This window comes from Geotrypetes seraphini, chromosome 3 (genome assembly GCF_902459505.1).
Source record: "Geotrypetes seraphini chromosome 3, aGeoSer1.1, whole genome shotgun sequence".
NCBI lineage: Eukaryota > Metazoa > Chordata > Amphibia > Gymnophiona > Dermophiidae > Geotrypetes > Geotrypetes seraphini.
The window spans coordinates 235,753,945-235,780,767 of record NC_047086.1 but is presented as its reverse complement, the minus strand read 5'-3'; the positions used below and the strand labels follow the sequence as shown (position 1 = coordinate 235,780,767).

The window sequence follows — 26,823 nt, the reverse complement described above, 5'->3', positions numbered from 1 at the left end:
GGGAGGGGAGTTTGATTGACGTGTTTTGAAAATGAAATTGTATGTTATTCTGAGGGTGACGGAGAGCCAGTGTACTGATTTTAATAAGGGAATTATGTGGCTGAATATTTTCTTTCCAGTGATTAATTTAATGGTACTCTGAATCAGCTATAAACATAAGAGATCTTTTACTTGAATGCCCTGGTAAAAAGAATTACAATAATCAATGTGGATAATGACTAAGGAATGTATTAAAATATTTATTGCTATAGAAAAGGTAATAGGTGTGTGGAATGGTCTCTCCATAGAAGTTGTGGAGAAAAAAAAACTGTAGCATACAAAAAGGTTCATTTGGACGGAAGGAACGCAAGAGATCATCTGGGTCACTTTCTGATGAAATTGTAGACTAGAAGGGGCTTACAATTCTTACCTAAAATATGGCACCATACTTGAAGTATATATGTCCCTATGGCAGTGTAAAGTGGCGTAGTAAGGGTGAGGGATGCCCCTCCCCTGCCTTGCGCACTCCTCCTTCCCTTTCCCTGTACCCCCTTTGACGTCATTTCCTAGGTGCGGGTCCCACAAGTGACATCAGAGAGAGTGCCAAAAAGGTACAGGGGAAGGGAAGGGGCACGCATGGGGAGCAAGCGTGTGGGCAGGGGCGGAGAGGAGGAGGGTTGCTGCCACACCCATAGGAAGACCACGTCCCCTGCACCTCTCTTAAAACACCATTGGCAGTGTACAAAACACAGAACCACATAGAACAGATTGGAGAGACTGGAAAGCTAGGCCATGCCATGCCATGCCATGCTATGCTATGTTTGGTAATAATGGTTACATATATGAGGTTCAATAAAATAAAATTTTCACTGCCTGTTTCTATTCTGACCGTTTCATGGTTATTACAAAAAATATTTTTTTACATGAGGGGTGAGGGGATGTCAGAAAAATGATGGGCCCCAGGTGCCACATACCGTAGGTACGCCACTGCCTCCCCCAGCAGCAACTCCGTGCAGGGACGGTGTGTGCAGCGATTCACATGCTGCATATGGCTGGCCCACAAGCCTTCCCTCTGACATCAATTCTGACGCTGGAGAGAAGGTCCCAGGTCAGCTATGCAAATTCTGACGCTGGAGAGAAGGTCCCGGGTCAGCTATGCAGCATGTGAGTCGCTGCCTGCATCCCTGCACGGAGTGCTGCTGGGGGAGGAGGGAGCCAGTCCGGCTCCAATGAAGTAACAGGGTCAGCTTCGGAGGTGGGGGGGTGCAGTGGGTGGGTAGACAGACAGGGAGGGAGGGATCTCTGGCAGCGGCTTCAGCAGGGGGGCAGGTGGACAAGGAGGGATCCCCAGTGGTGGCGGTGGCCAGGCCACATACCCCCAGCATGCGGCCTGTGTACCCCCCAAGGGTAAGCGTACCACGTGTTGAGAAACACTGGTGTAAACCCACAACCTGTAGTTCTAACCACTACACCACACACTTCTTAGCCATGGTCTGGGGAGAAAGTGAAGAAGGATCACTGGTGAGGGCACCTTATGTAGAGAGTTGAGTGTGGCAAAGAGGCAGCGAGAGTTGGATCCAAAAAAATCAGTCAAGTGGGTGTAGTACTCTTGTTTAGCAAGCGAAACGGCAGATTGGAAGGAGGTTAGCATGAATTTGAAGTGCATGAAGTCAGCACAAGTGCAAGATTTCAGTCAGTGGCATTCCACATATCAGGCACAGGAATATAAGTAACAGATGGTGTTTGGTGCCCTTATAGAGCATGAAATGGGACAAGTAAGGGTATCAGGAGCAGAGGAAGAGTATCAGTATTATAGGAAGGGTATCAGTATTATAGGAAGAGACTGCTTCGTTTACAGATTTACATAGTGTAGTGCTTGAGAGGAGGGGGGAGACAGTGGCAGAGAGAGTGCATGGATCAATAGCATGAACATTCCTGAAAGTATTGGTGAGAATTGGGAGGGGGGGCGGGGAGGGTGATGAGTCATGAAGATTATCAGATGATGGTCAGAGAGGGGAAGAGTTGAGGTGGAGAAATGGCAATCAAACAGTTGGAGAAGAGGACAAGATCAGGGCAGTTGCTGTTTGAGTGCATAGCTGAAGATTGAGAGAGGATATTAGGGCAAGAAACTTTGAGGTTAGAGGTGTCCTTAACATGAATGTTGAAATCACCAAGGATGAGGAAAGGAGAGCAAGGAGAAAGGAAGGTATTGCTTTTCAGAGAGGAAGGGAGCAAATAGACGAATGGAGTGGACTTCGAAGGAGAAGAAGCAGTGAGACTGAGGTAGAGGAAGAGGTTGAAAACTACAGGAGGGTGAGAGCAATAGCCCAAACCCTCCTCAATGGCCAACTAGGTGAGGTTAATGAAAGAAGTAGTAACCTCCATAACATAGGGCAGCGACCGAAATAGAGTCTTCAAGGCAGTTAGTGCCAGCAGGTGGAAATAATGAGAGATAAATAGATCGTGGATGTAAGTGAGCTTGTTGGAAATAGAACAGGCATTCCATAGGGCACATGAGAAAGGAAGAGAAGAAGGGGAGTGGAGGGGAATAGAAATAAGATTGGACATGTTGCGTTGTGATGTGCATGACAAGTGTGAAACTTGAATAGGGCAGCCAGGATTGGGATTGATATCATCAGCAGTAAGTAAAAGGAAGAACAGAAATGTATAGAGAATAAGAGAGCTGCTCGTGCCTGTGTTGGCATTTCCTCTAATGTCACTTCCTGGACACTGGTGCGAGCAGAAGGATGGGGTTGCTGCTCGTTCCCGGAACATTAAAGATGTATGGTGGAAGGGAAGGGGTGCATGGCAGGAGGGGGCAGGAAAGGAGCAGATGGGGGGAGGAGGGAAAAGGGAAGGGAAGGGATGCCACCAACCTGGGCGCCTCTCACCCTCACTACGACACTGGGCTGAATTAGGGGAAGAAATTGTTGAAGTAGATGTTGGGTGGTTCTTACATGATCACATTGTAGAATAAAGGTCAACAAAAAAGTTAGACTAAATTCATCTATGACATGCTTTGGAAAGTTATATTGTCTTTGTTAGTTACAGACGTATTCAATTAGTCCACGGGAAAAGTATCACTTATAACTAATGTGTAACTTTTTCTACCCATTCACGTTAGGGGGAGAGTGTGGCACAGTGGTTAAAGCTACAGCCTCAGCACCCTGAGGTTGTGGGTTCAAATCCCACACTGTTCCTTGTGACCCTGGGCAAGTCACTTAATCCTCCCCCTCCCCCCCCCCCCCCCCCAATGCCCCAGGTACATTAGATAGATTGTGAGCCCACCAGGACAGACAGGGAAAAATGCTTAAGTACCTGAATAAATTAATGTAAACCATTCTGAGCTCCCCTGGGAGAACAGTATAGAAAATTGAATGAATAAATGTTTTGCTCAGGAGGTAAAGGGATATGACTTGATATACTGCTTTTTCTGTGTAGTTACGATCAGAGCAGTTTACATATTTTAGACAGGTACTCATTCTGTAACCAGAGTCACAAGGAGCTGCAATTGGAATCAAATTCACAACTTCAGGGTGCTGAGGTAGCTGCTCTAACCACTAGGCCACACTTCTGCTCTGATGGAACCATACTACAGTGAAACCCATGGACATGACTGTTTTAAGACTGAGGTAATTTACAGACTGCATTTCATCCCTGCACAACATACGGCCCATGGGCCACATGTGGCCTGATGTGGCTCTCACTGCAGCCCACACCAGTGTGCACTTGTACTGCCTGCCCACCCGCCCTGGTGTTTTAATTTTTTAAATTTTAAATCTTCAAGCAGCTGCCACGTCAATGAGTAAACCTGCCTCAGAGCACTTCATTCTACTTCTGGGGCAGGCCTGCGCTGCGCAGTGGCTGCCTGAAGACTCCTGTTACCTTTGCATATGCCGGGACTCCTGCCTTCCTCCTCTTCTCTACCCACCCCTGAAGCAGCAGCTCAGTGTGCTTTTAACTTCACCACACAGCTGTCGCTAGCATTAATTTAGACGCAGTTCCATCAGGCAGCCTTGGGGCCTTTGTTATGCCTGCCCGCTTCGATGATGTGAGGTGAGCCGGCCTAGCAAAGGCTGCCTGATGAAACCATATCTAAACAAATGCTAGTGGCAGCTGTGTGGCGAAGTTAAAAGCACAGTGAGCTGCCGCTAGGCTAGAGAGAGGAGAAGTATTGCTGGACAGGGGAGAAGGGAAGAGAGAAGAGGTGCTGCTGGCCTGGCAAAATGGGAGGAAACGGAAAGGTGCTACACACTGGAAGGGAGGGTGAGATGGTGCATGGGGAAAGAGCATGCTGGTTTGGGGGTGGGTGGGAAGGAGAAGATGTCACTCAAGGGAAGAAGCAAGGACAGAGAAAGCGTGCAGGAGGCAGAAAGTGTTGGACTCTTGGAGAGGGTGAGATGGATGGGGAGGACAGAGAAGGAGGGAAGAAGACAAGTCACACTCGGAGGAAGGGGGAGAGGGCAGAGAGTGAAATGGACTCATGGAGGGGGAGAGAGAGATATGTTGGTTAGGGAAGGAAGACCAGAGGAGAAGCATGTGGGAGGAAGAGAGAAAGAAATGGACTGGAGGGAGGGAGAAATGTTGGACTGGGAAGGGGCCAGAAAGGAGGAAGGGAAGGGAGATGAACTGCAGGGGGCAGAAAGGAGGAAGGGAGAGAGAAATGTTACACTGGGGGGAGGGAAGGAGAGAGTTATTCCTACATAGAATCTGTTTTGCTACTTGGGATCTAGCTAGGTACTTGGCCACTGTTGGAAACAGGATACTGGGCTTGATGGACCTTCGGTCTGTTCCAGTATGGCAATTCTTATGTTCGTTGTCCTATTTGTGCTGTTCATTTATGGTATCATTTCTTGCAGGAGCTGGAAGTGTACAGATGCCGTGATGGATGGTGACTGGAATGCAGATGTATTCCAAAGAGTCCTCTATTCATTATCCATCTTGATGAGTTCAAAGAGAACTCGATGTTGTTCCTGGATGAAAAGTGCTATGGTGTGAGCCAAAGTCTGATGACCCACACCTAGACTTTTGATTCAGTTCCAGTTTGGATTATTAAATATTTGTAGGCTGTGAGCAATTGTGAGCCTGGATTGCTTAATAACCCTCCAAGCTCTCTGAAGAATATGGACTAGATCTGCTTGAGCTCAGTTCAGGTAGCAGGCCAGTGAAACTGTCTTTAAACGAAATAGTTCTGCCTTTATTCCCACCCTGACACATATTGTCACCGGCAGCCTTAGGGCAATAGGTTCTAGGACACCGGTGGCAAGGGAAAACTCTTGTGAGCCGTTGCAGGCAGCACAAGGAAGAAAAAAAAAGAAATGTTAACAGAAGGGAACACCACCACACCGGGTAAGTAATCTTCAGGAAATAACTGGGTTTATTCTTCAAATTAAAAATACTCAAGCCAGCTTGCTTGTTTCCACTTTCATCAGTTTCATTTTAAAAAAACACACAAACTTGTCAGGATGTTCAGTTATCAAGAATAGTTCCAAAAACAATCAAAATATACAGTTAAACAGTCACTGAGTAAATGTTGGTTAGATACAGTCCCAAACACACAATGCAAAATTCCTCAAAGCTGTTGCTGGTTCCTCAGCCAATTAATAGTTCAACACTTAGAAAATTTCAAAGGAAAAACAAAACAGTCTCTTGTGCTGATATCTTCAGCCTGCGCCAGTGCTATGGCACTGGCCCTCCCAGCAGCTGATGTGCTGGCCAGGCAGTGTGCTCTGCATGGTTATAACTTTGCCAAAGGCCCTCAATCCCACCACAGAAAACGCGGAGCAAACCCCACTGCCTGGGACTGGAACAGTCCTTCCCCCACCCAGGGGAAACAGAAAAACTCAAAAGTCAAAATAAGTCTTTCACAGTTCTCACCGGTGCCTCCAAGCACCCCACCTCCTTCAGGGTTACCAAAAAGAAAACTATGAAGTAGCTTAGATAAGCAAGGTTTCAGTTACTCACTTAGGCAGCTTCAACTTCTTGCCTCTGAAACAGCAAACCTCCATGGGCAGGGCTCCATTCTGTAGCTTAGCATATGGCTCTGGCTCCAGCTCCATGTCCTGAGGATCTTCAGGCATGCAGAGAGACAGTTCCACTCCAGTCTCAGTCAGGTCCATGCTTTCCATATGCTCCCTGCCATTCAGAGTTCTCAACCCTGAGCACTGCTGCCCGTCCTCTAGCTACTCCTTCTCCTTCTGTTTCTGTCTCTGCTTCTGCCTCTCTAACAGCTCAGCTCTCTGGGTTAAGTCTGCAGCCACGCCCCAAACCCTCAGGTGGAAAAGGTTTCCTAGGAACTAACCTAGAGCTGTGTGGGGGATGGGAAATCTGCAACTCTGCTCCTCCACTCCCTCTATAGGTCAAAGAAGGAAAGTCATCAAACCTGTCAGTTTGAGGTTTAAATGGGGCTGTTTGTGTAGTATCTGCTCTTGAACTGTGCACTGCTCTGGGGACAGACCTAGCAGGCATAGGCTGACTACCACAATATCCATCACTATTGACCAGGTTCTCAATTAGTAAATGGCAGCAGGTAAAAAGATCTGCTGGCCCATCCGGTCTGCCCAGCAAGGCGGTCAGAGTTGAATCTGGCACTTTGCACATATTCCACTTCTTCATAATTATACGCTGGTATACTCAATCTCCGTCTCTCCCAGCACAGACTGCAGAAGTCCGTCCAGCACCGTTCCTATGTCCCAATGCTGGAGTTGCCACTGAAGCCATTGCAGCCTCAGTTCTCATCTGCATTTTGCAATTTACTGGACCCAGACTGCAGAAGTTTGCCTAGCACTGGTTCTACTTTCCAACCTCTGATGCAGCCATCAAAGCTCATTCTAGTTATAAGGTCATTTAAGTTTTGCTTGAATTGGATTCCATCCTCTGTGTTTATCCCACACATTCTTAAATTTCATCACCATTGTCGTCACAACCCTCTGCAGGAGTGCAATCCAGGCATCTGCCATCCATTAACTTGCAAAGTCTTTGGCTCCACTCTGTCTTGACTAGCTTATAAGCGCCACAGAGCACAGATTATCTCTTCTACACATCTGTTGAGTATTATTTATTTATGTAATTCGTCTTCTATTCCGTTGTCCCCAAAGAGCTCAGAACGGGTTACAGGTTGAACATACATACTGCATACAATTCGCAAAACTGTACACATTTTAATAAAGTATTATAAAGCATTAGCAGTGTTAATAGAGGAAGAGGTGGGAGAGAAGAAAAAAGTTAGGGGGAGGCAGTTTTGGTAGAATTCTTTAGGGGAGGTTACTATGTGATCTGCCCATTGCTTAGGTAGCCCTGCAGAGCCTGTCTAAAATCATGCCTGAGAAAAATGCTGAAAAGTTTCAACTATTACCACACAGCAGTTCTGAGCCAGTTCAGCTTCCGCTCCAATTTTTATTAAGCATACTAACATAAGTGCATCTGTACATAAGCTCTGGATGAATTTTGCAAAAGCCACAGATCTGTTTAGATTGCTCAAAAGATAAACTTTTTGTTGGCCCCTGTCTAAAATGTCCAAACATTCTGCTAAAGTATAAATTATTTATGAAACCTCGGAAGAATGTGTGGGAAACAGCTAGCTGGAATTTTATTTAATCAATTTTTAAATACCGTCCTCCCAGAAAAGCCCAGAACGGGTTACACATTTACATACATAGTACAGTTTAGAGTGAGCACAGCGCAAAAATACATACACTAATCTTTAAGCCCGTTACATTAACGGGTACTAGAATAGATGTGTCTGTCTGTCTTTCTTTCTCTCTCTCTCTCTCTCCTTGGCTGCTTTTTCTCTGTCTTTCTTTCTGTTTGTCTCTTTTTCCTCTGCTGTCCACCACCACCCCTTGCCAGCTCCCCCTGTCCAGCAGTAGCCCTTCTCCCTTCCTTTTATGTCCCCCGTGTCCAGCAGCACCCCTTCCCTGCTCCCCCCTGTCCCTCTTCCCTGCTCCCCTGTCCATCAGCACCTCTTCCGTGCTCCTCCTGTCCCTCTTCCCTGCTCCCCCGGTCCATCAGCACCTCTTCTGTGCTCCCCCTGTCCCTCTTCCCTGCTCCCCGGTCCATCAGCACCTCTTTTGTGTTCTCCTGTCCCTCTTCCCTGCTCCCCCATCCATCAGCACCTCTTCTCTGCTCCCCCTGTCCCTCTTCCCTGCTCCCCCGTCCATCAGCACCTCTTCCGTGCTCCCCCTGTCCCTCTTTCCTGTTCCCCCATCCATCAGCACCTCTTCCATGCTCCCCCTGTCCATCTTCCCTGCTCCCCGGCCCAACAGCACCCCTTACCTGCTCCCCCTGTCCAGCATGTTCGTTTGCAGCCTGGTGAGGATAGCGGCTGTCTGTAGCAAACCTCGCAAGCCGCTATGCACCTCAGTAGCAAGTTCCCTCTGACACGATCGCGTACGTCAGAGGAAACGTGCTACTGAGGTGCTGAGCATCCTGAGAAGTTTGCTACAGCCGGACGCTATCCTCACCAGGCTCCTTTGAAGAGCAGCGTCGGCAGCGGTACTGGGCAGTTTCACAGCAGCGGCGGCCACCACAGCCGGCAAGCGGGCAGCGAAGATGCGGCTCTGGTGCCACTGGGAGAGAGCTTGCCTGTGCTTCCTCCAGCAGCAGCGGTTGGTGAGTGAGGGCGGGAGGAGGGGATTGGCCAGAGTGTTCCCTGCAGCCGGGTTCTAAAATAGAATGTGGCCACGGATCATAAAACACGACCGCAGGGATCACGAAACCCTAAGTGCGCATGCGCGCTTAGGGTTTTATTATATAGGATAGTATAAGTTGAGGGGTGGTACACCATCTCTAATTTTGGCCTTGAAACTTCTGTCATGGGATATGAACAGAAAACCTCTCTCTCTTCAAAGTCTTTAAATCAGACCATGCACACTCTAACAAGTCCAGAGAGATCATGGAATAGAATCCTATCATGTTTGCTTATGAAGGAAATCAGTAAAGGGGACAGCATGATAGCAGCTGGTTAATAATTATAAACTGAGAGCATCACAAGCCCAGGATTAAAGCTGACACCCCCCCCCCCACACATTTATTTCATTTTTCAAAACCTATATGGTAGCCTTTCTAGACTTAGTGGACCACTGATAAATGTGAGAATACAAGACATCCCTTTGGTAAAATGTCTAGCTTTACTTTAGTGCAGCGGGTTGAAAACCAGGGGAACTAGATTCAATTTCCGCTGCAGCTCCTTGTGACCCTGGGATTTGGTATACAGTACCATCTTTCTGTGGTACAACCACAGTGGTTTACATATTATATTCAAGAACTTCTCTGTCCCTGCTGGGCTCACAATCATTTGTTTTTTTCAATTTTATTTTTGACGTATCTGGAGCAATGTAGCGTTAGCCCCCTCTTTTATAAAGCCGTGCTAGTGTTTTTAGCACCAGCCATGGCGGTAAGAACTCAAAAACTCATAGGAATTCTCCAAGTGTCAGAGTTCTTACCGCAGCAGCATGCGCTAAAAACACTAGCGGGAAGGGAAGGGGGAGGGGCCGAACGGAGCAGGCCAGATCACGTTAAGAGAAGGGAGGGGTCAAACGGAGCAGGACAGCTCACGGTAAGAGAAGGGAATGGGGGGTGGGGGAAATTGCTGCTACTGCTTCAGCAGGGACCTGGAGGGGAAGGGAAATACCGCTGCTACTTCTGCAAAGGAAAGTGGGGGGGGGAGAGAAGGGAATGGGGGTGGGGGAAATGCTGCTACTACTTCACAGGGACCTGGAAGGGAAGGGAAATACCGCTGCTGCTTCTGCAAAGGAAAGTGGGGGGAGGGGGGGAGAGAGAGACAGAAAGAAATACAGACAGACAGACAAAGGAGGCCAGGGAGAGAGACAGACAGAAAGAAAGACAGACAGTCAAAGAGTGCCAGGGATAGAGAGAGAAAATAGCAGGAGGGAGAGAGACAGAAAGAAAGGAAGAAAGAGACAGGAGCAGGGAGAGAGACATAAATAAAGAAAGAAAGACAGACAGGCATATATTCTAGCACCCGTTAATGTAACGGGCTTAAACACTAGTATGCATCATAATTATGAAAGATGTGCTTATCACAAGGAAAAAGCAGCTTCAGTGACTAGGAGCACACACTCACTGCATCTCCACACTTCTAGTTTGAAAATATCTTCTCTACAGCATAGTGACTCACAAAGCTGAGGGGAAGCTCAAGGAGAGGAGGGGGGAGGAAGAGAGAGAACATGGGAGGGGAATGATATGAAATTGAGGAGGAAAGAGGGATGGCTAGGAACATGAAGAGTTGGAGGAGGGATTGAGAACCTAAGAAAAAGGTGAGTTAGTGGTGAGAGAGAGAGGATTCTAAGGATAGGAATCAGAAATGTTTCTGAAAGGGGGAGAGGGTTATAGAGAGGCACCTGAGGGAATGGAGGAGAGAAAAATGAGAGGGGGAAGTAAAGATAAATTTGTAGGGGAGATGAGGATTTGTTTTATTCATGTATTGCATTGCCTTGCACAAGAAGGCAATAAAGTGGTTTACAATCAAAACATTCAAAATACAATCCATACATATTCTAAAAGCAATAAACGAAAACAGTTACTCATTTAGTAAAATCACTAATTTTTCTGTGGAGTCAACGATCACATCCCAATTCCAGCTTGCTACAGATAAGCTAATTAAGCACAGTTATTTCATAATTCATACAGACGACCGTGTTTGAAACATTTTCTGAAAGGAAAATAGTTGCTAATTTCTCTTAATTCTCTAGAGTAAGATTTTCCACATGGATGGACCCATATAGCAAAAAATATTCAGTGCAGTACTGAAAGAACTTCTGTGGTTCATTTTGAATGTATAATTCTGGACATATCACATCATTATACATCCAGAATTACATAGCCAAAAAGCAGGTCAGGTTTGGAATATTTCAGGTGTTGCACCATGTATGATTTATGCATCTAAGCAGCCATCTTCAGCCACAAAACAAATAAATTATATACCTAGCTGGGCCACCAGTAGAATGTCTTCATTGGATGTTACAACTTACACCTGTACTGTATATTCAGAGGCAGTGCCTGCACTATCTAAATTAGACGTTCATATTATACATGGTCCTCAGCCCAGGTTTCTGGATATATACTCCATCCCCATGAACATCCCCTGCACATTTGGCTCTGGATGCATGATACTGACAACTCATCTCACCTAGACATGGGAAGAGTACCTGGAGGGGTTAGGACAAACAGTGGTATGCTGTGGCTAACATATGTGCTTTTCCCCTATGCAGATGTCAACTCCGATGAGAATTATGCAGGATGTAGTGGTGTGGTGGTCCCAGCAGTGCAGGAACAGCAGGAGGAGGCAGGTATGGTCGCAGCTGCACCACACAGCCAGCAGGAGCCTCAGGAGTCCCAAGACATGCAACCACAGGATCCTGGCAATGGGGATGAGGACCAACTCCTTCTCCCACCATCTGAGCACTTTGTCGATGTGGCTGGGGATACTGAGGAGGCCAGTGAAGGAGAAAAGCCTGCCCGCTGGAGGGCATCCTGTCACCAGTGTCGCCACCTAATTAAGCTGGCCCAGAAGCTACCGGGCCACAATATCAGCTGGCACAATTATTGCCAGCAGAAGCTCCAGCTGCTGAGACAGGGGGTCCTATGGTGGGGCCTTAGGTGCCTGGGCCAATCAGGGGGAGGGGGAGGATTGTGTGGCTGAGGCAGGAGGGAGTGGCATTTCTCCTGCGGATTCTTTTTTTAAGTTCCGGGTGGGGTGGGGATGGAGGAAGGAACCATCATCGGAGTGGGGAGAGGTTCTGGCATGATTTTTTTTTATTATTGGACACAGATGTTGTGTGTGTGTAATACACACACAACATCTGTGCCCATTATAAAAAGAATAAAAACTACTCTTCCTGCTCTGAAAAGCTGAGCAGGAGAAGGCTGCTTCAGGGCTTCCCCCTGCCAGCTCTACGCTTGTATCAGTCGCTTTCTCCAATGACTGATCAGATTTGATATCTACAAACCTCTGGGACCCTCATTTGCATGCATGTTTTTAGAGCATTGGTTGCCGTTTTGAAATTGGACAGTTTACTGGCACCACAGTGACCCACAGGATTTTAATGCCAATTTAGAGCATCTGGCTCACAGAAGGGAGAGAGGTACAGCAGAAGAAAAAAATAAGAGTGGGGGTGGGGGGCTTAATGGGAGTGACTAGAGGTTGATGATGATGTGCCAAATCATCTGCACCCCTCCTTTTTTAAAATCTTAGAACTGCCTCTGTGTCACATTATGTTGATTTTAGAAGCTGCTTGGACAGCAGAACAGGTACATTTCCCCAGAAGCAGCAGAAATGCAAAACAGGAATTCTCTATTGGGAGTTTAACACACTGGTCTCCTTGAATAGACCTGTGATAAGAAGACAGTTGTTGGTTTTTTTTTTTTCAGTCTGACTGCTAAGTGCTATTTCTTGAGACTGACACTTTCATAAGGTTCTGCTATCTATTATAAAGGATATAAGTAATATGTTCTAGTTGATAAACAGATATGGGCAGAGACTTTTTTTTAAACTAGTGATGTGCTTTGTTCACTCTGAGATTGTAAAGAGCTTTTTTCTCTCTCTGCTATTTTTATAATAGTGAACTGTTGCTATTCCTTCATGAATATGACTATTTGAAACAGAACATTTGGAATTTCAATAAGATACTTTTTCTTTAATATTTTGTATAGACATTTTCCTTACAATGGCCAGGCTGAAAAAAAAGCCAATGATATTTTCTGGTCTTTCTCCAAATTCTTTATTCATTTTTTCATCTTACAACCAGTGCACAATATTACATCATTTAAAACTTTTACACATCACTTGAATTTCTTTCTATTATCATTTTAAATACATAAATGTATTCCCTTCCCACCCACCCTACCCTCAAATATTTCAATCAAAAATATCATATAAATATTGTATTCTTATTAATTGATACTTTCTGGTTTTTGATTAAGCAGGGAAGAGGACAATTAAAAAAAAAATATCCAGGAATCCCAAAATAAAGTAGCCCCCCTGACCATCCCAGACTGGTCCAAAAATTAACCCACTTTCTCCATCCTCAACATTTCGGTTTGATGCACTTAGTGAAAGATTTTGTTCCGTCCCTCTTAGTAATGTTCTAATGCTAATGTGATCTCAAAATCCCAAAAGGGGGTATCCAATTGTCTATTGTAGAGAGAGGAACATATATTTTCTGTTTAAATCTTTATTGATTTTCCAAAGCTAACAAAAATGCAATACAGTATCTACACAAACAACATCAATCATATATGCATTTATAATCAATCAAAATCCGCACAACAAAAAAAACCCACCTAGCCAATACCTTGTAAGAGAATAAAACATATATTTTCTATTTTTCCTAGAGTGTTTTCTCTGACCTATGATGAAGAATGAGCTTACTTGCTTTCATCTGTGGCTGTTATCTTAAGTTCCCTAATGAATTGTGAGGTATTTTATCTCCACTGCCTCTACCTCAATAGAAGCAAATAGAATTAAATGGGTGTTGTGTGATATTTATCTATTCTGCCCAGTTTAATTTTATTGGTGTCTAAATAAACCCATTTTCTAAAGGATCCAGTAACTGAGCAGTAGAAGAGCTTCAGGTTTAGAGCAAAAATAGAAAATGCATGATTACCTCTAACACGTATAGTGTCCACACCTGGAGAAGGCCTGGAAAAGTCTCTTCTGATCTCAGGGAGTCTTGATCCTCCTATTCAGAGCAGGACCAAAGCGGAAGATGAGCTGCAGAAGCTAGATTGCTGTTTTAGTTAACTCCAAAAGCTCTGTTAAAGACATAAACTGGTTTTGTTTGTTTTGGGGAGGATTTTTTCCCTAGCTCTTATCAGGCCACACCTCTGTTGGGCTACGCTGCACCTTGATCCCTGTTGCTAATTGCCGTGACTACCTGTACCTTCTGCCACTATTTTTTTATCTTAGAGATTGGTGGTGAGACTTAGCAGGGTAAATAGCCTAGGTGCTGAATCAAGTACTGCTCCTCTGAGAATCAAAAATCTATGTTAAAAACCAATGGGGCACTATCACAGGAATCTTTATAGCAATTTCAAAAATACAAGTCATTCTCAAAAAAATCACACATGCAAATGAGATTGGCGGACAGTAAGGATATACAAAATATCTGTCCCATAAAAAAAATGAAAAAAGTCCCCCACCACTGATCCCGACAAACTACAGCATGAGAGAAAATTGGCAGTAGGGATGACTAATCCCTCCTGCCATACAGAACACCTCTGCACCATGCACAGGGAGGGGCCAAAGGTCCAGATTGGGGCCTTAGGCATCTGAATCAATCAGGCCTTAGGTACCTCCCTCTGTATCCAGGATATTGAGGGAGAAGCCTAAGGCCCTGATTGGCTTAACCAATTGGCTTGATTAATCAGGGCTTTAGGCTCCTCCCTCAGTATCCTGGATACAGAGGGAGGTGCCTAAGGCCTGAATGGCTCATATGCCTAGTCCCATCCCTTTGGCGGGGCCTTAGGCATCTGAACCAATCAGGGCCTTTAGCCCCTCCCTGTCATTTAGGACTGGTGGGCCCAAAGCAGGAGCTTCAGAGCAGGCTTCTTACTTCCAACTTTTTAAAAAGGTACAGGGGGAGTTTCTGAGGTGTGGGAGGGGTGACCTGTGGCACGAGGGAGTGGGCAATCCTCCTGCCATTTTTTCGGGGGGTTCAGGTGACAGTGGCTTGGGGGTATCTGGTGCAGGGGGGCCATGGTGCGGAGGTATTCTGTGTGGCAGGAGGGATTGGGCAACCTTCCTGCCATTTTTTCAGGGTTCAAATAGTGGAGGCTCAGGGAGGCCATGGTGCAGGGCTGTTTTGCCTGGCAAGAGGGATTGGGCATCCCTCCTGACATTTTGTTTGGGTTTGGGGTGTGGTGGCTCAGGGGTGCCTGGCTTGAGTGGGGGGGGTCATGGCACAGAGGGGGGGCTTTTTTTTCCCAAATGGAACAAATTGTTTACCATACACACAAGAAGCCCTAACAGCAGTGACTGGAGTCTGCTTCCCCAGTCACTGCTGTTAGGCCTCTGCACGTGTGTCAATCGCTCACTGAGCTATTGTTCGGTCATATTTGCATGCAAACATGATAGCACATCAATCTCTGCTGGAGAATTGGCCAATAGCGATCCAGTCGCTATCTTTAGTGCATCTAGCCCTGGTTCTTTGAGTTTGTCTGGCAGGATCTATTGCTTTGCTTTAAACATGGGTGACCTGGGCCTGAACGGAGTGGTGCATGAGGCTCTGCTGTCATTTACTGTGTTACTGAAGCTACTAAATTTTAAGAAGTCTTTCCTAATAGTTAGGGCAGCCCTTATCCTACCCCCATTTTGAATACTCGGGGGGGGGGGGCGGGGGGGCACCAGCTTATCCCTTACCTCAGGCTGCAGATTGCTTTGAGTTGCCCCTGGATAGATAGATAGATTTAAATCATTTTGTAAAAATTGTGTGCAAAATGTTATGTATCTTATTTAAATAAGAATTTTTTTTTCTTTGAGCCTAAGCAATTGATAGAATTTGTTGAGTCAAAGGAAAAGTTGGTAACCATGCCAGATGATACTTGACCTTGGTTAGGTAGGTTAGGTAGACCTACGCTGTAGGTTAGGTAGTTTATTGCCATTGCTCTAATTGTAAGTTTATTTTCTCTCCAAGCTTGGATGTTTTATTTCTTTTCTCGATCTCTTATGATTATGTTGTAGGCTAAATAAGAGTTTAATATTTTCCTTTGTATGTTATTGTATATATATATATTTTTTTTTTTTCTTGATCTGTATCAAGTGGTGAAATGCTTGTAAGATAAATTTAAAATATTATAAATAAAACCAAAAAAAAATTGTGTGAGATTAATGAGAATCAGTCTAAATTACCAGTGCTTAATTTTAACTGCAAGGGAAGTTTATTGCACTACATTTGTAAATCCAGTTAAAGGAAATATGAACAAGTTGATACTCATATAAAAATACAATAAATAGTTATAATACTTTTTTTGAGAAGAGGCCCCTGCTGGCCAGTGTTACAATCGAAAATAGCAGAGAAATTTTGTACAGTTCTACTTTCCAACTCTTGTAACCATTTGAGCTATATTATTTTTTTTCCCAACAGAAACACTTAGCAAAGTGTAAACTTAATTTCTAAAGTGTCTCCAAACATTTCACTAAGGGCTCCTTTTACTAAGGTGTGCTAGTGTTTTTAGCGCACGCAGATTAGCGCGCGCTAACCCCGCGCTACGTGGCTAGAACCAACGCCAGCTCAATGCTGGCGTTAGCGTCTAGCGTGCGCTAATCCGCGCGTTAATGCCCTAACGCAGCTTAGTAAAAGGAGTCCTAAATATCAGCATATCCTAACTTTGTGTAAGGAGTTCTTTAAACTATGAGACCCAGAAACCTTGAATTTTGAAGTTTCCTTGCTTGCTTGAATTGCTTCAGTTCTCCTTCGTGGCGGTGACTTTCACTTCTGATAATCTTCACCCTACACCTTATCTTAATTAAAATAAATGTAAAAACACTATCTTCCTCAGTGAGTGCGCTGAGTAATGAACCTTACAGTCAGGAAGCCTAAACTGTGCGATTCTTGCTTAGAAAATAAAAATAATTATTTCCTTTTTCTAGAAATCCTGACTATACTACAACAATATCTTCCCTGTTCTCACTCCTGAGAGGTTTGGAATTCTGCAGTGCTGCTGACTTCACTTTCTCTGGAACCCATATACAGGCACTCACACTTGCATACACTTTTATAGAGGGTTCATAGTCTAAAGCACGCGAGGACAAAGGCGCGCCGACAACCGAGCGCAGACAACTGAGCGCAGGACCAGTGGCGTACCTAGGGTATGTGGCACCCGGGGCCCATAATTTTTTGACACCCCCACCATGTAAAAAAATATTTTTTGTAATAACCATGAAACTGAATAAATGGTCATAATAGAAACAGGCAGTGAAAATTTTCTTTTATTGAACCTCATATATGTAACCATTATTCCAAACATACCATAACATAACATAAATTATGTCTGAATTGTCATGACATCAGAAGTACATATGGAGTAGTTGCAGGTGATGCTTGGGACAGTTCTGATTGTGTTAGTTGGTTTTATGTGTTTTTTGAATAGAAGGGTTTTTATTTCTTTTTTGAAGGTTTTGTAGTTTGTGGTCGAGGTCAATAGGTTGTAGAGTTGGGGGTCGAGTGTTGCAGCTCGAATGGCTGGGAGGTTGTCGAACTGTTTTTTTCTTTTGACGTTTTTGGTTGGAGGGTGTGTGAATGGTGCGTGAGTTCTCCTATGTCTGGTTGAGGTGGATTGAATTATTTAGCTGAAGAAATTAGTTCCCCCCCCCCATTCCACACACATTAATTCTCTTCCATTTTTGTTCCCATTATAAAAAAACATTGATAAGTTCTCAGAAAAAAAATACATTAAAATAAGAAGTGAAAACAAAGGCCCCTACAGATGAGAACATAACATAAGAATAGCCTAACTGGGTCAGACCAATGGTCCATCATGCCCAGTAACTCATTCTCATGGAAGCCAATCCAGGTCACTAGTACCTGGTCAAAACCCAAAGAGTAGCAACATTCCATGCTACCGATCCAGGGCAAGCAGATGTTTCCCCAATGTCTTAATAACAGACTATGGACTTTTCCTCCAGGAATATGTCCAAACCTTTCTTAAAACCAGCTACGCTATCTGCTTTTACCATAACTTCTGGCCACTTCATTTTTAAACTGAGATCTTTCCTTCCAAACAGAGACTTTGCTAGATGTCAAATACAGCACAAGGTAACTTCACACGGACTTAGCTGTGCAGGAAATGTGAATCTCCTCATACACCCACCATATAGTGCAAAAATGTGCAAAGGTCTGTTTTTTTCTTTCGATCACTACATAGACTATTGCCACACAAGCAGCGCTGTTACAAACATATTCTGTAGGTCAGTGCTAAGGTTAACAAAGTTTCCTTCCTTGGACCAGAAGGAGATACTGACAAACCACTGGAAGAGATCCCAAAACAACTACCCAGGAACAACACCCAAAGACTCACTCAATGTGTGAACCAGTTGAGTGGAGTGGACTAACTGGGGGGTGGAAATAGGCCCGGAGTTTGCTCAGCAGAATTTCCCAGATCACCTCTTCCTTTCAACACATTGACACGCTGCCATCACCACCACTAGGAACACCTCACCGGGTAGGCCAGCAATGTTATAAACTTTATAAAACACATTATTATATTTTCTTATAAAGCACATATTTTAACTGAACTCTCTGACATCCTCAGCCTTGCCATTCACAAAAATAGAAGGAAGAAAAGTTCCCATTTCCTGCTGTCTCATGTCCCGGCCTATACAATATTTTTCTTCTGCAGAGTGCAGACCCTTCAAAAATCTGACCAAATTCTCATTTCACTTGCATTGTAAAGTACTGAGGATGCCATCTCTCCCCAGTCCCAGATTCTAAAGTCTTAAGACAGTAGCGCAAACTAGTGCTGCCAGATTCAGGAAAAAAAATTTCGATTCGATTCAGCCTATTGAATTGGTTTATTGATTCGATTTTCCTGCCCAATTGGGTGTTTTTTTCAAACATCCTGGTGGGTTTATTTTATAGCTTTTTCATCCCCCTTTGGCTTCTCCTAACCACACTGGCACTGTGGTGTAAATAAAATAAAGAAACAAAAAGGACTTTTCCTCTCTCTGCTAAATCCTAGCTCACGTTTGCGGTCTAACACCAGCTCTGGCAAGATACACATTTCAAATCTGACATATTGTAATCACAAAACAGAAAATAAAATTAGTTTCTCTACCTTTTTGTTGTCTGGTTATTTTTCAAATCTTGTTGGTCCAAGGCTCTGGTTGTCTTCTGATAACTTGCTTGCCAGGGTCTCCTTCTTTCTCCGTGCTAACCATCCATCTGCCATCTCTGTCCTCCCCTTCTGTTTCCCTTCCCTCCCCCGGATGTCTGGCATCTTTCCTTTTTTTGTCTCCCTCCACAGACCCACCTTTTCTTAACTACCCTTTCATCCAGCAGCACTCCCTCCTTCCCCACCACCCCAGGGTCCACCATCTCTCCCTTTCTTTTCCCAACTACCCTCCTAATCAGTATCTCTATCCCCCCCTCCACACCATCCCTTGTGTCCAACTTCTCTACCTTTCTGTTCCTTCCCTCCCTACAACCCATGTCCATCACCTCTCTCTCTCTCCTCTATTTTCAGACCCATTATTTCTTCCCACCCAAAGTCCGGCATATGCACGTCTCTTTGAACCCCTCCCCCTTCCCTCCGTGTACTTCTACACCAGGGTCCCCCCTCCCCTGAAGGCCTGTCCCCCCCTTAAAGGTCTGCATCCCACCCCTGAAGGCCTATCCCCCCTTGAAGACCTGCCTGCCTGCCCCCCTTGAAGGCCTGCCCCCCCTTGAAGGTCTGCACCCCCTCCCCTGAAGGCCTGCACACCCCCGAAGGCCTGTCCCCCCCCTTGAAGGCCTGCCTGCCTGTTCCCCTTGAAGGCCTGCCCCCCTGAAGGCCTGTCCCCCCCCCTTGAAGGTCTGCACCCCCCGAAGGCCTGCACCCCCCCGAAGGCCTGCATTCCCCCAAAGGCCTACACCCCCCTCGAAGGCCTGTTCCCCCCCTTGAAGGCCTGCCTGCCTGTTCCCCTTGAAGGCCTGCCCCCCTGAAGGCCTTTCCCCCCCCCTTAAAGGCCTGCACCCCCCACAAAGGCCTGCACCCCCCCAAAGGCCTACACCCCCCTCGAAGGCCTGCCCCCCCTGAAGGCCTGCCTGCCTGTTCCTCTTGAAGGCCTGCCCCTTCCTGAAGGTCCTTCCCCCCCGAAGTCCTGCACCCCCCCAAAGGCTTACACCCCCCTCGAAGGCCTGCCCCCCTGAAGGCCTGCACCCCCTTGAAGGCCTGCACCCCCCAAAGGCCTGCACCCCCCGAAGACCTACACCCCCCTCGAAGGCCTGTCCCCCCCTTGAAGGCCTGTGCCCTCCCTTGAAGGCCTGTCCCCCCCGAAGGCCTGCACCCCCCCCCCGACGGCCTGTCACCCCCCCCCCCCCCGACGGCCTGTCACCCCCCGAAGGCCTGCCTGTGCCCCTTGAAGGCCTGTATCCCCCCTCCACAAGGTCTGCCTGCCCGCCCCACCCTGAAGGCCTGCTGCCCCCTCCCCCCACTACCTCGAAGGACCGCTCGGCCCCACCACCACCACCACGAAGCACTGCTCATTCCCCCTGCCTCCCCGCTTCATTTCCCTGGGGAAACAGCCTGCAGCAAGATCGCGCGATTCCAGCGATCTTTGCTTGCTTCAGCTGTTTCCTCCGCCGCGGTCCCGCCCCTCCTCTGACGTGGCGGAGGAAACAGCCGAAGCAGGCAAAGATCGCTGGCATCGCGATCTTGCTGCAGGCTGTTTCCAGACCGCCCCCCACGCCCCCCCCCTTGGTACGCCACTGCGCAGGACTTAATCGCGCCGAAGAAAACCATATTTTAAAGGGCTCTGATGGGGGGTGTTGGTTGGGAACCCCCCCCACACACACACACACTTTACTTAATAGAGATTGCGCTGGCGTTGTGGGGGGTTTGGGGGGTTGTAACCCCCCTCATTATACTGGAAACTTAACTTTTTCCCTGTTTTTTAGGGAAAAAGTTAAGTTTTCAGTATAATGTGGGGGGTTATACCCCCCACACACCCCCAACATGGCAGCGTGAGGTAGCGCGATCCCTATTAAGTAGAGTGGGGGGGGGGTTCCCCCACACACACACCCCATCAGAGCCCTATAAAATAGGGGTTTTCTTTGGCACGATCAAGCCCTGCGCTCAGTTGTCTGCGCTCGATTGTCGGCGCACCTTTGTCCTCGCGCGCTTTTGACCCATCACCTTTATAGAGACACTTCTTTCCTTTTCCTGTTTAAAATCTCAAGGCAACATTACTATTTTTAACCCCTGAGAGAATATTTTACCCTTTCATCCCCAGTGAAGCTGTTATATTCTCAGGAACCTTTAAGGTTCTTTTCAAACAGCTCTGCAGTTAAATTGATTTTTACACTTTCTCAGTCTTGAACTGAATCTTAATAAGTTAAATCTCTATTCAGCAACAATTAACTGTTCTTCTTTACTCTTTACAACAAAGTTGCTGCTAGTAGGACCTTTTTCTTAATTTTATCCCTCCATCTGAGAGAAATAGATAAAAGTATTAAAGTTAAACAACCAATGTTTTAATATGCATTTTTTTGGTTCCCAAACAATTTTGTTAAAAATGTTTCACTACTTAGGAAACCCTTTGCATTACCCTAAAGCTTCCTACCTGTTGTGAGTTTCAAGGAAAACACCCCAAATTGCCCCACTCGCACTATAGACACACAGACTATTTTCCCAGTCATCTGTTTTCTTATGAACCATACCCCCAACCCAGCCCATGTGCCTAAGTGTGATACGTATGGGATATACCTGGATATGATATGAGAGTTGTTTTTAGTAACAATGGCTGTTTAAGAAACCATCTTCTACTAAAAGGATCCTAATACCAAATAACAACTTTCTTTTTTTAAAAGGGGAACTAGAGTTCAGAAAGATAACTTGCACCTGGCGAGCCAGATTTAGTCAAAACAGGATATGGATGAATTAATCAAGAGAAGGGGGGAAAAGCAGGAAATGGTTTGTGATATGTTCATGTTTGAACACATAGACAAACCGGATCCTGACCATAATAATTTGAGCAAAAAAGTGCCTAACTTGTTTGTGACATGCTCATATTGGAGCACGTATACAAACCGGTTCCTGACCATAATCTGGGCATAAAAAGACAGGCAGAACTCAGTGGAATCGGGACTTCTCCACTGCTGACGAGCCGTGTGATGCTGATATGAGATGAATGCGCTGCCTCCGATGTTTCGCTGGTCCCCCGATACCGGAGTGATGATGCAATATATGGTAACAAATTATTGATTCCTTACTGCATGATTTCATTATTATAAAATTGTATGAATAAACCTATATTATGCTTTCAGTCATCTGTGTATGCTATTAATTTTCCCAGTCAGAGAGCTGGTAAGGGGAAGGGAAAGTGGGATATAGCTTTACCCTAAGAATAATAGCAGTACATTAATTGGCGTAGTCGGCAGGATCTCCCTAAATAAGACCGAACAATGTTCCGGCGTAAGGAGAAATCTAAAAAAGAACCTGCAGGGATACCTGGCTGGACCGGGGACCCGTATGAAATAATAGCGGCAGAAATGGCCAATCATGGATTGGTGGAATCATGGGATAAGGAGTTAAGGGAATGTGAACCAAAGAATGTTGTACAAGTACTTGAAACAATCCCTGTGAAAACAGGTGAAGCAGTTACCCTGGCTCGAAGGAGTTGGGTGTTGGCCTCTGCATACCGTGGGGTGCACAAGCGGTTGCAGACGGCACTTAAACCAAAGAATGTTGTACAAGTACTTGAAACAATCCCTGTGAAAACAGGTGAAGCAGTTACCCTAGCTCGAAGGAGTTGGGTGTTGGCCTCTGCATACCGTGGGGTGCACAAGCGGTTGCAGATGGCACTTAATGAGAAAGGGAGAGTAGAACAGAGTAGGTTAGAATTAGAGGGACGGTGTCTGGTGCTGGAATGTAATAGTAAATTATTAAAGGATAAACTGGAACATTATCAGGATGTAGCAGAAAGAGCAGCTGTAAAAGTGGCACAATATAAGTATAAAAAGAAGAGAAGGAGGGAAATTCCACAGTATGGAGATTTTCTTTGTCTGAGCTGCTGAGATATCTTTCAGAAATAGGTATCGATCTTTAAAATGTGCTTAAATATTAACATATTGTGGATTTCAAATGTAGTAACTTGCAATTACCTTGTTAGCAGCAGGAGGATTTTTTAGAATGAAAACTTTACAAGCATACACAGGGAAATGTATGCTGTTTGGAATTCCGATCAGCCGTGGGGAAAAGTTCTTGTTGTTTTTGATGTTCAAGAAACAAAGAAAGTTTGCGTAAGAATAATTAAGGTATTTTGGTAGTTTAGGAGCTGTTTGTCTGAAAGTTCTGTACGAGAACAAGAAAAAAAAACAAATATGTTAATGTAGCCTGAATTATTCCCTTGTTTCTTTATATTTTAAAAAAAGGTTATCAGAATGTTGAAAGAAAGGTAATGCAGGGTCAGAAGGAATCAGGAGGTGATATTAAATGAGGTGGATTTTGCCATAAGTGAATGGATAAAAGAAGTTTGAACAGCTAGATGGGTTTTAACACTGAATTGTTATATTGGAATTGGAATGTGGGAGAAAGGTTTGTGAAATATGTTAAGGAAAAAAGTTTCCTTGCCTTTGTATCTCAGGGTTCAAATTAGTTTTGAATATGAATTTTTGTGCCCCTGCATGGTTTAAAAGTGTGCATTGCCCGAAATGTATGATTAGGGAGTAATTAAATTTAAATGCATTTTAAAATTAAATTGGGAAGTTTAAAATAAAAAGATTAACAAAAGTAGAGGTTAAGTACCTATACAATTAAAATAAACGTGAAACAAAAGGCTTGTTAACCTTGTTACCGGAAAAGAATAATTATAATAAACTTTTATGTAAGTGGATGAATTCGGAATTGAAATTTTGCTTACTTTTTACAAGTAAGCTCTTCAGGATAGGAACCTAATAAAGAATATGGATTGAGAATAATTCCCTGATGTTAGGAAAAAGACAGTCTAATTTTACCATGTAGAGAATGTGTCTGCCTGTTTAAATTTTCCTGTGGCCATATTTGGTACCACAGGACCTTGAAATAAGTCTATTTAATCTGTGTGTTTTGTGTTTCAGGAAAAAAAAAACCCTTTTTTGAATCTTTTCAACAATTCAACACAGAGACTGTGACTCTGCGATATGTTTAACAGAGGGGAAAATGTTTCATGTGTTTCTTTTCTTTGTTCTTTTTATTAATGACCATGTGCTTTCCTTCCAGGATTTACACTGACCCGCAGTACCACATTCCACCACTAGAGCTGTGGAGAACACAGAGAAAAATTCCGAAAGAACATTATGGGCAATTGGCAACCAGATCCAGTTATGCCTCAAAAGGAATAACTGTCTTGGGAGGGGGTAATTGATGCTGACTATCAAGGGGAGGTTAGGGTAATACTAATTATATATATAGCTCCGGTGAGAGAAACCACAGCCCCTACAGAATTGACGGTTAGGGGGGCAAAAGGGTTTGGATCCACAAATACTGTAAATGTTGGGACCAAAATTTGGATTAGCAACCGAAATGGTATCCCCTCTCTCCCGCTGAAGTGATAGCAGTGGGACAAGACCGTACGCTATTGATAATGAGGTCCGGTGTAGAAAGATGGGAATATGTCCCACAGGAGAAATGTTACCTACGGGAGTAATATTGTGTTTAATTTTACAGGAATCGTCCTATGCGTATTCACAGTCCTTGGTATCGTATCTTTGGGTCACGTAGAAGGATGGACTCCGGCTAGGCGTCTGGTTTTGGATGACAATGCTCGATTTCAATGGGGATGGAGAAATGCTACCAGCAGACGACAACAGGAAAAGTTTAGTTGTGAAAAAAGGACAGAGATGTACAATAGCTAACATCACAACTAATGTGGACATATGGAAAGGCCCTCACAATGACAGAAGAGGGTATATCTTTTATGCCCTATATCAGAGTCAAGTAGTGGTAAATGTCACTGCCCATGTGTCACTTCTATGTTGCTTAAAGACTGTGTTCCCAGAATTAAATACAAAACAGAAATGGCAGGCAATACAAAATTGTAGCACCTGGAATGGAACTGTGTTGCATCTGACATTAGAAGACCCCAAATATTTTCTATGTACTAATGCATCTCTTATTAAGAATCGTACTACATGGGCAGATTTTATTATCTTTGTAAATATAGATTCTGCAAAAATTGATCCAGGGCAGGTTAAACAATTACCGTCAACATGTGAAATGGTGGGTCAGCATGCGGAACAAACACATGTACAATTCAAAATTACCTTTCCTCCCTTTAGTCGATGTAGATATAGGAGAGCCTGGTATGATACTATTTTGGGAGGATTTGGAACTATTACCGGGACAATAAACAGTTATGATATAGAATCTTTAGCAAATAGGCTGCATAACGCTGGAAGTAAAATTAATGATGCTTTAACTATACAAGCTAATTGGATGCCTACTATTTGGTACCCAATGACACTAGCAGCTGGCGTGGATAACGATATGTTAGATCTTTTTAATGCTAGTAATTCTCTAACCTTCCTTGTAGATACTAATATTACTCACATAATCAATTGGACTATATGTTCTTTGCAAACATTACAGCAGCAACAACAGAAAAATGTCTTTCAAACACAACTTTTGACAGCAAATGAACAAGTGTGGAGGACCGTCTTTTCTGATATAATCCGTGCAGGCCATTGGCTACAAATACCTAGTTCGGGGATAAGGTTTGAGGAAACCCTATGTCAGGGATATTTTACCATTTACAATGTAACCAAACAGAGTATAATGTGTAAATACATAGTGATGCCTTTACTAATTGGGTCGGCTCCTAATCAACACTTTTGGACCCCCACCTTTTATGGACAGGTGATAGATATGTATAATCGTACCCATGATCTAACTTTTTGTGATAACACTTTAAGTGGAAAAGTTTGTAAATTACAATCTGCTGTATATGAACCATGTTTATTGCAAAATACTGTAAACAAATGTGAATGGACTATTATGCCAATAACTTATAGGTATATGGTCGAAATAGCACCACAAGTGGTATGTGTAGTAACTGATCAACCAGTGATACCAGGAATGGCAGTGCCTTTTTCGGGATGTATTCATAACATTTCAGTATTACACTGGGAAAATGACACATTCATATTAACTTCCGATGTGGATAAGAATGTGGCTATCATTTGGAATAGCACTAAATTGGATGTTCCAAATTGGGATTTAAATTTGACCAGATTTAAGCAAATATTAACTCAATCAACCAAAATACAGAGTGCCATCCGATACCTAAATCAAAGTATTATGGCTCATCAGCTTACCACCACTATTGCAGCAGACTCGATAGTGACAATAGGGTCAGGAATAGCTGATGCTACTTCACATCATTGGTGGGATATATTTTTAGGATACTCACCTTCAGCCAAAACGACTCTGGATTGGATCATCCATCCTCTGTTAATAGTTGTTATTCTGGTAATAATTTTATCTATCTGGAATTGTTATGTGGCATATGGCATTTGTTGTAAACAACAAAAAGTGATGATGGTTACATACAACACTCATTGTTAAGGACCGAATGTGATACGTATGGGATATACCTGGATATGATATGAGAGTTGTTTTTAGTAACAATGGCTGTTTAAGAAACCATCTTCTACTAAAAGGATCCTAATACCAAATAACAACTTTCTTTTTTTAAAAGGGGAACTAGAGTTCAGAAAGATAACTTGCACCTGGCGAGCCAGATTTAGTCAAAACAGGATATGGATGAATTAATCAAGAGAAGGGGGGAAAAGCAGGAAATGGTTTGTGATATGTTCATGTTTGAACACATAGACAAACCGGATCCTGACCATAATAATTTGAGCAAAAAAGTGCCTAACTTGTTTGTGACATGCTCATATTGGAGCACGTATACAAACCGGTTCCTGACCATAATCTGGGCATAAAAAGACAGGCAGAACTCAGTGGAATCGGGACTTCTCCACTGCTGACGAGCCGTGTGATGCTGATATGAGATGAATACGCTACCTCCGATGTTTCGCTGGTCCCCCGATACCGGAGTGATGATGCAATATATGGTAACAAATTATTGATTCCTTACTGCATGATTTCATTATTATAAAATCGTATGAATAAACCTATATTATGCTTTCA

General features: G+C 44.3%; 2 protein-coding genes across 3 annotated transcripts in view; one reads left to right on the top strand and one right to left on the bottom strand.

Moving 5' to 3' along the window:
* The window catches only part of LOC117357857 (retinol dehydrogenase 7-like), a 68,150-nt gene extending 54,408 nt beyond the window's left edge, over positions 1–13,742 (bottom strand). For both annotated transcript variants that reach the window (XR_004538882.1, XM_033939041.1), the window contains exon 1: positions 13,605–13,742. The gene's annotated coding sequence lies outside the window, so the exon portion shown is untranslated. The remainder of the gene's footprint in view (positions 1–13,604) is intronic.
* An 8,780-nt stretch (positions 13,743–22,522) lies between these two features.
* LOC117356618 lies at positions 22,523–26,759 on the top strand. The gene is made up of 2 exons (XM_033936088.1): positions 22,523–22,727; positions 23,893–26,759. The coding sequence occupies exon 2, from the start codon at positions 24,427–24,429 to the stop codon at positions 26,233–26,235; it is 1,809 nt and encodes a 602-aa protein (XP_033791979.1). The 5' UTR covers positions 22,523–22,727; positions 23,893–24,426; the 3' UTR covers positions 26,236–26,759.
* The last annotated feature ends 64 nt before the right edge of the window (positions 26,760–26,823 follow it).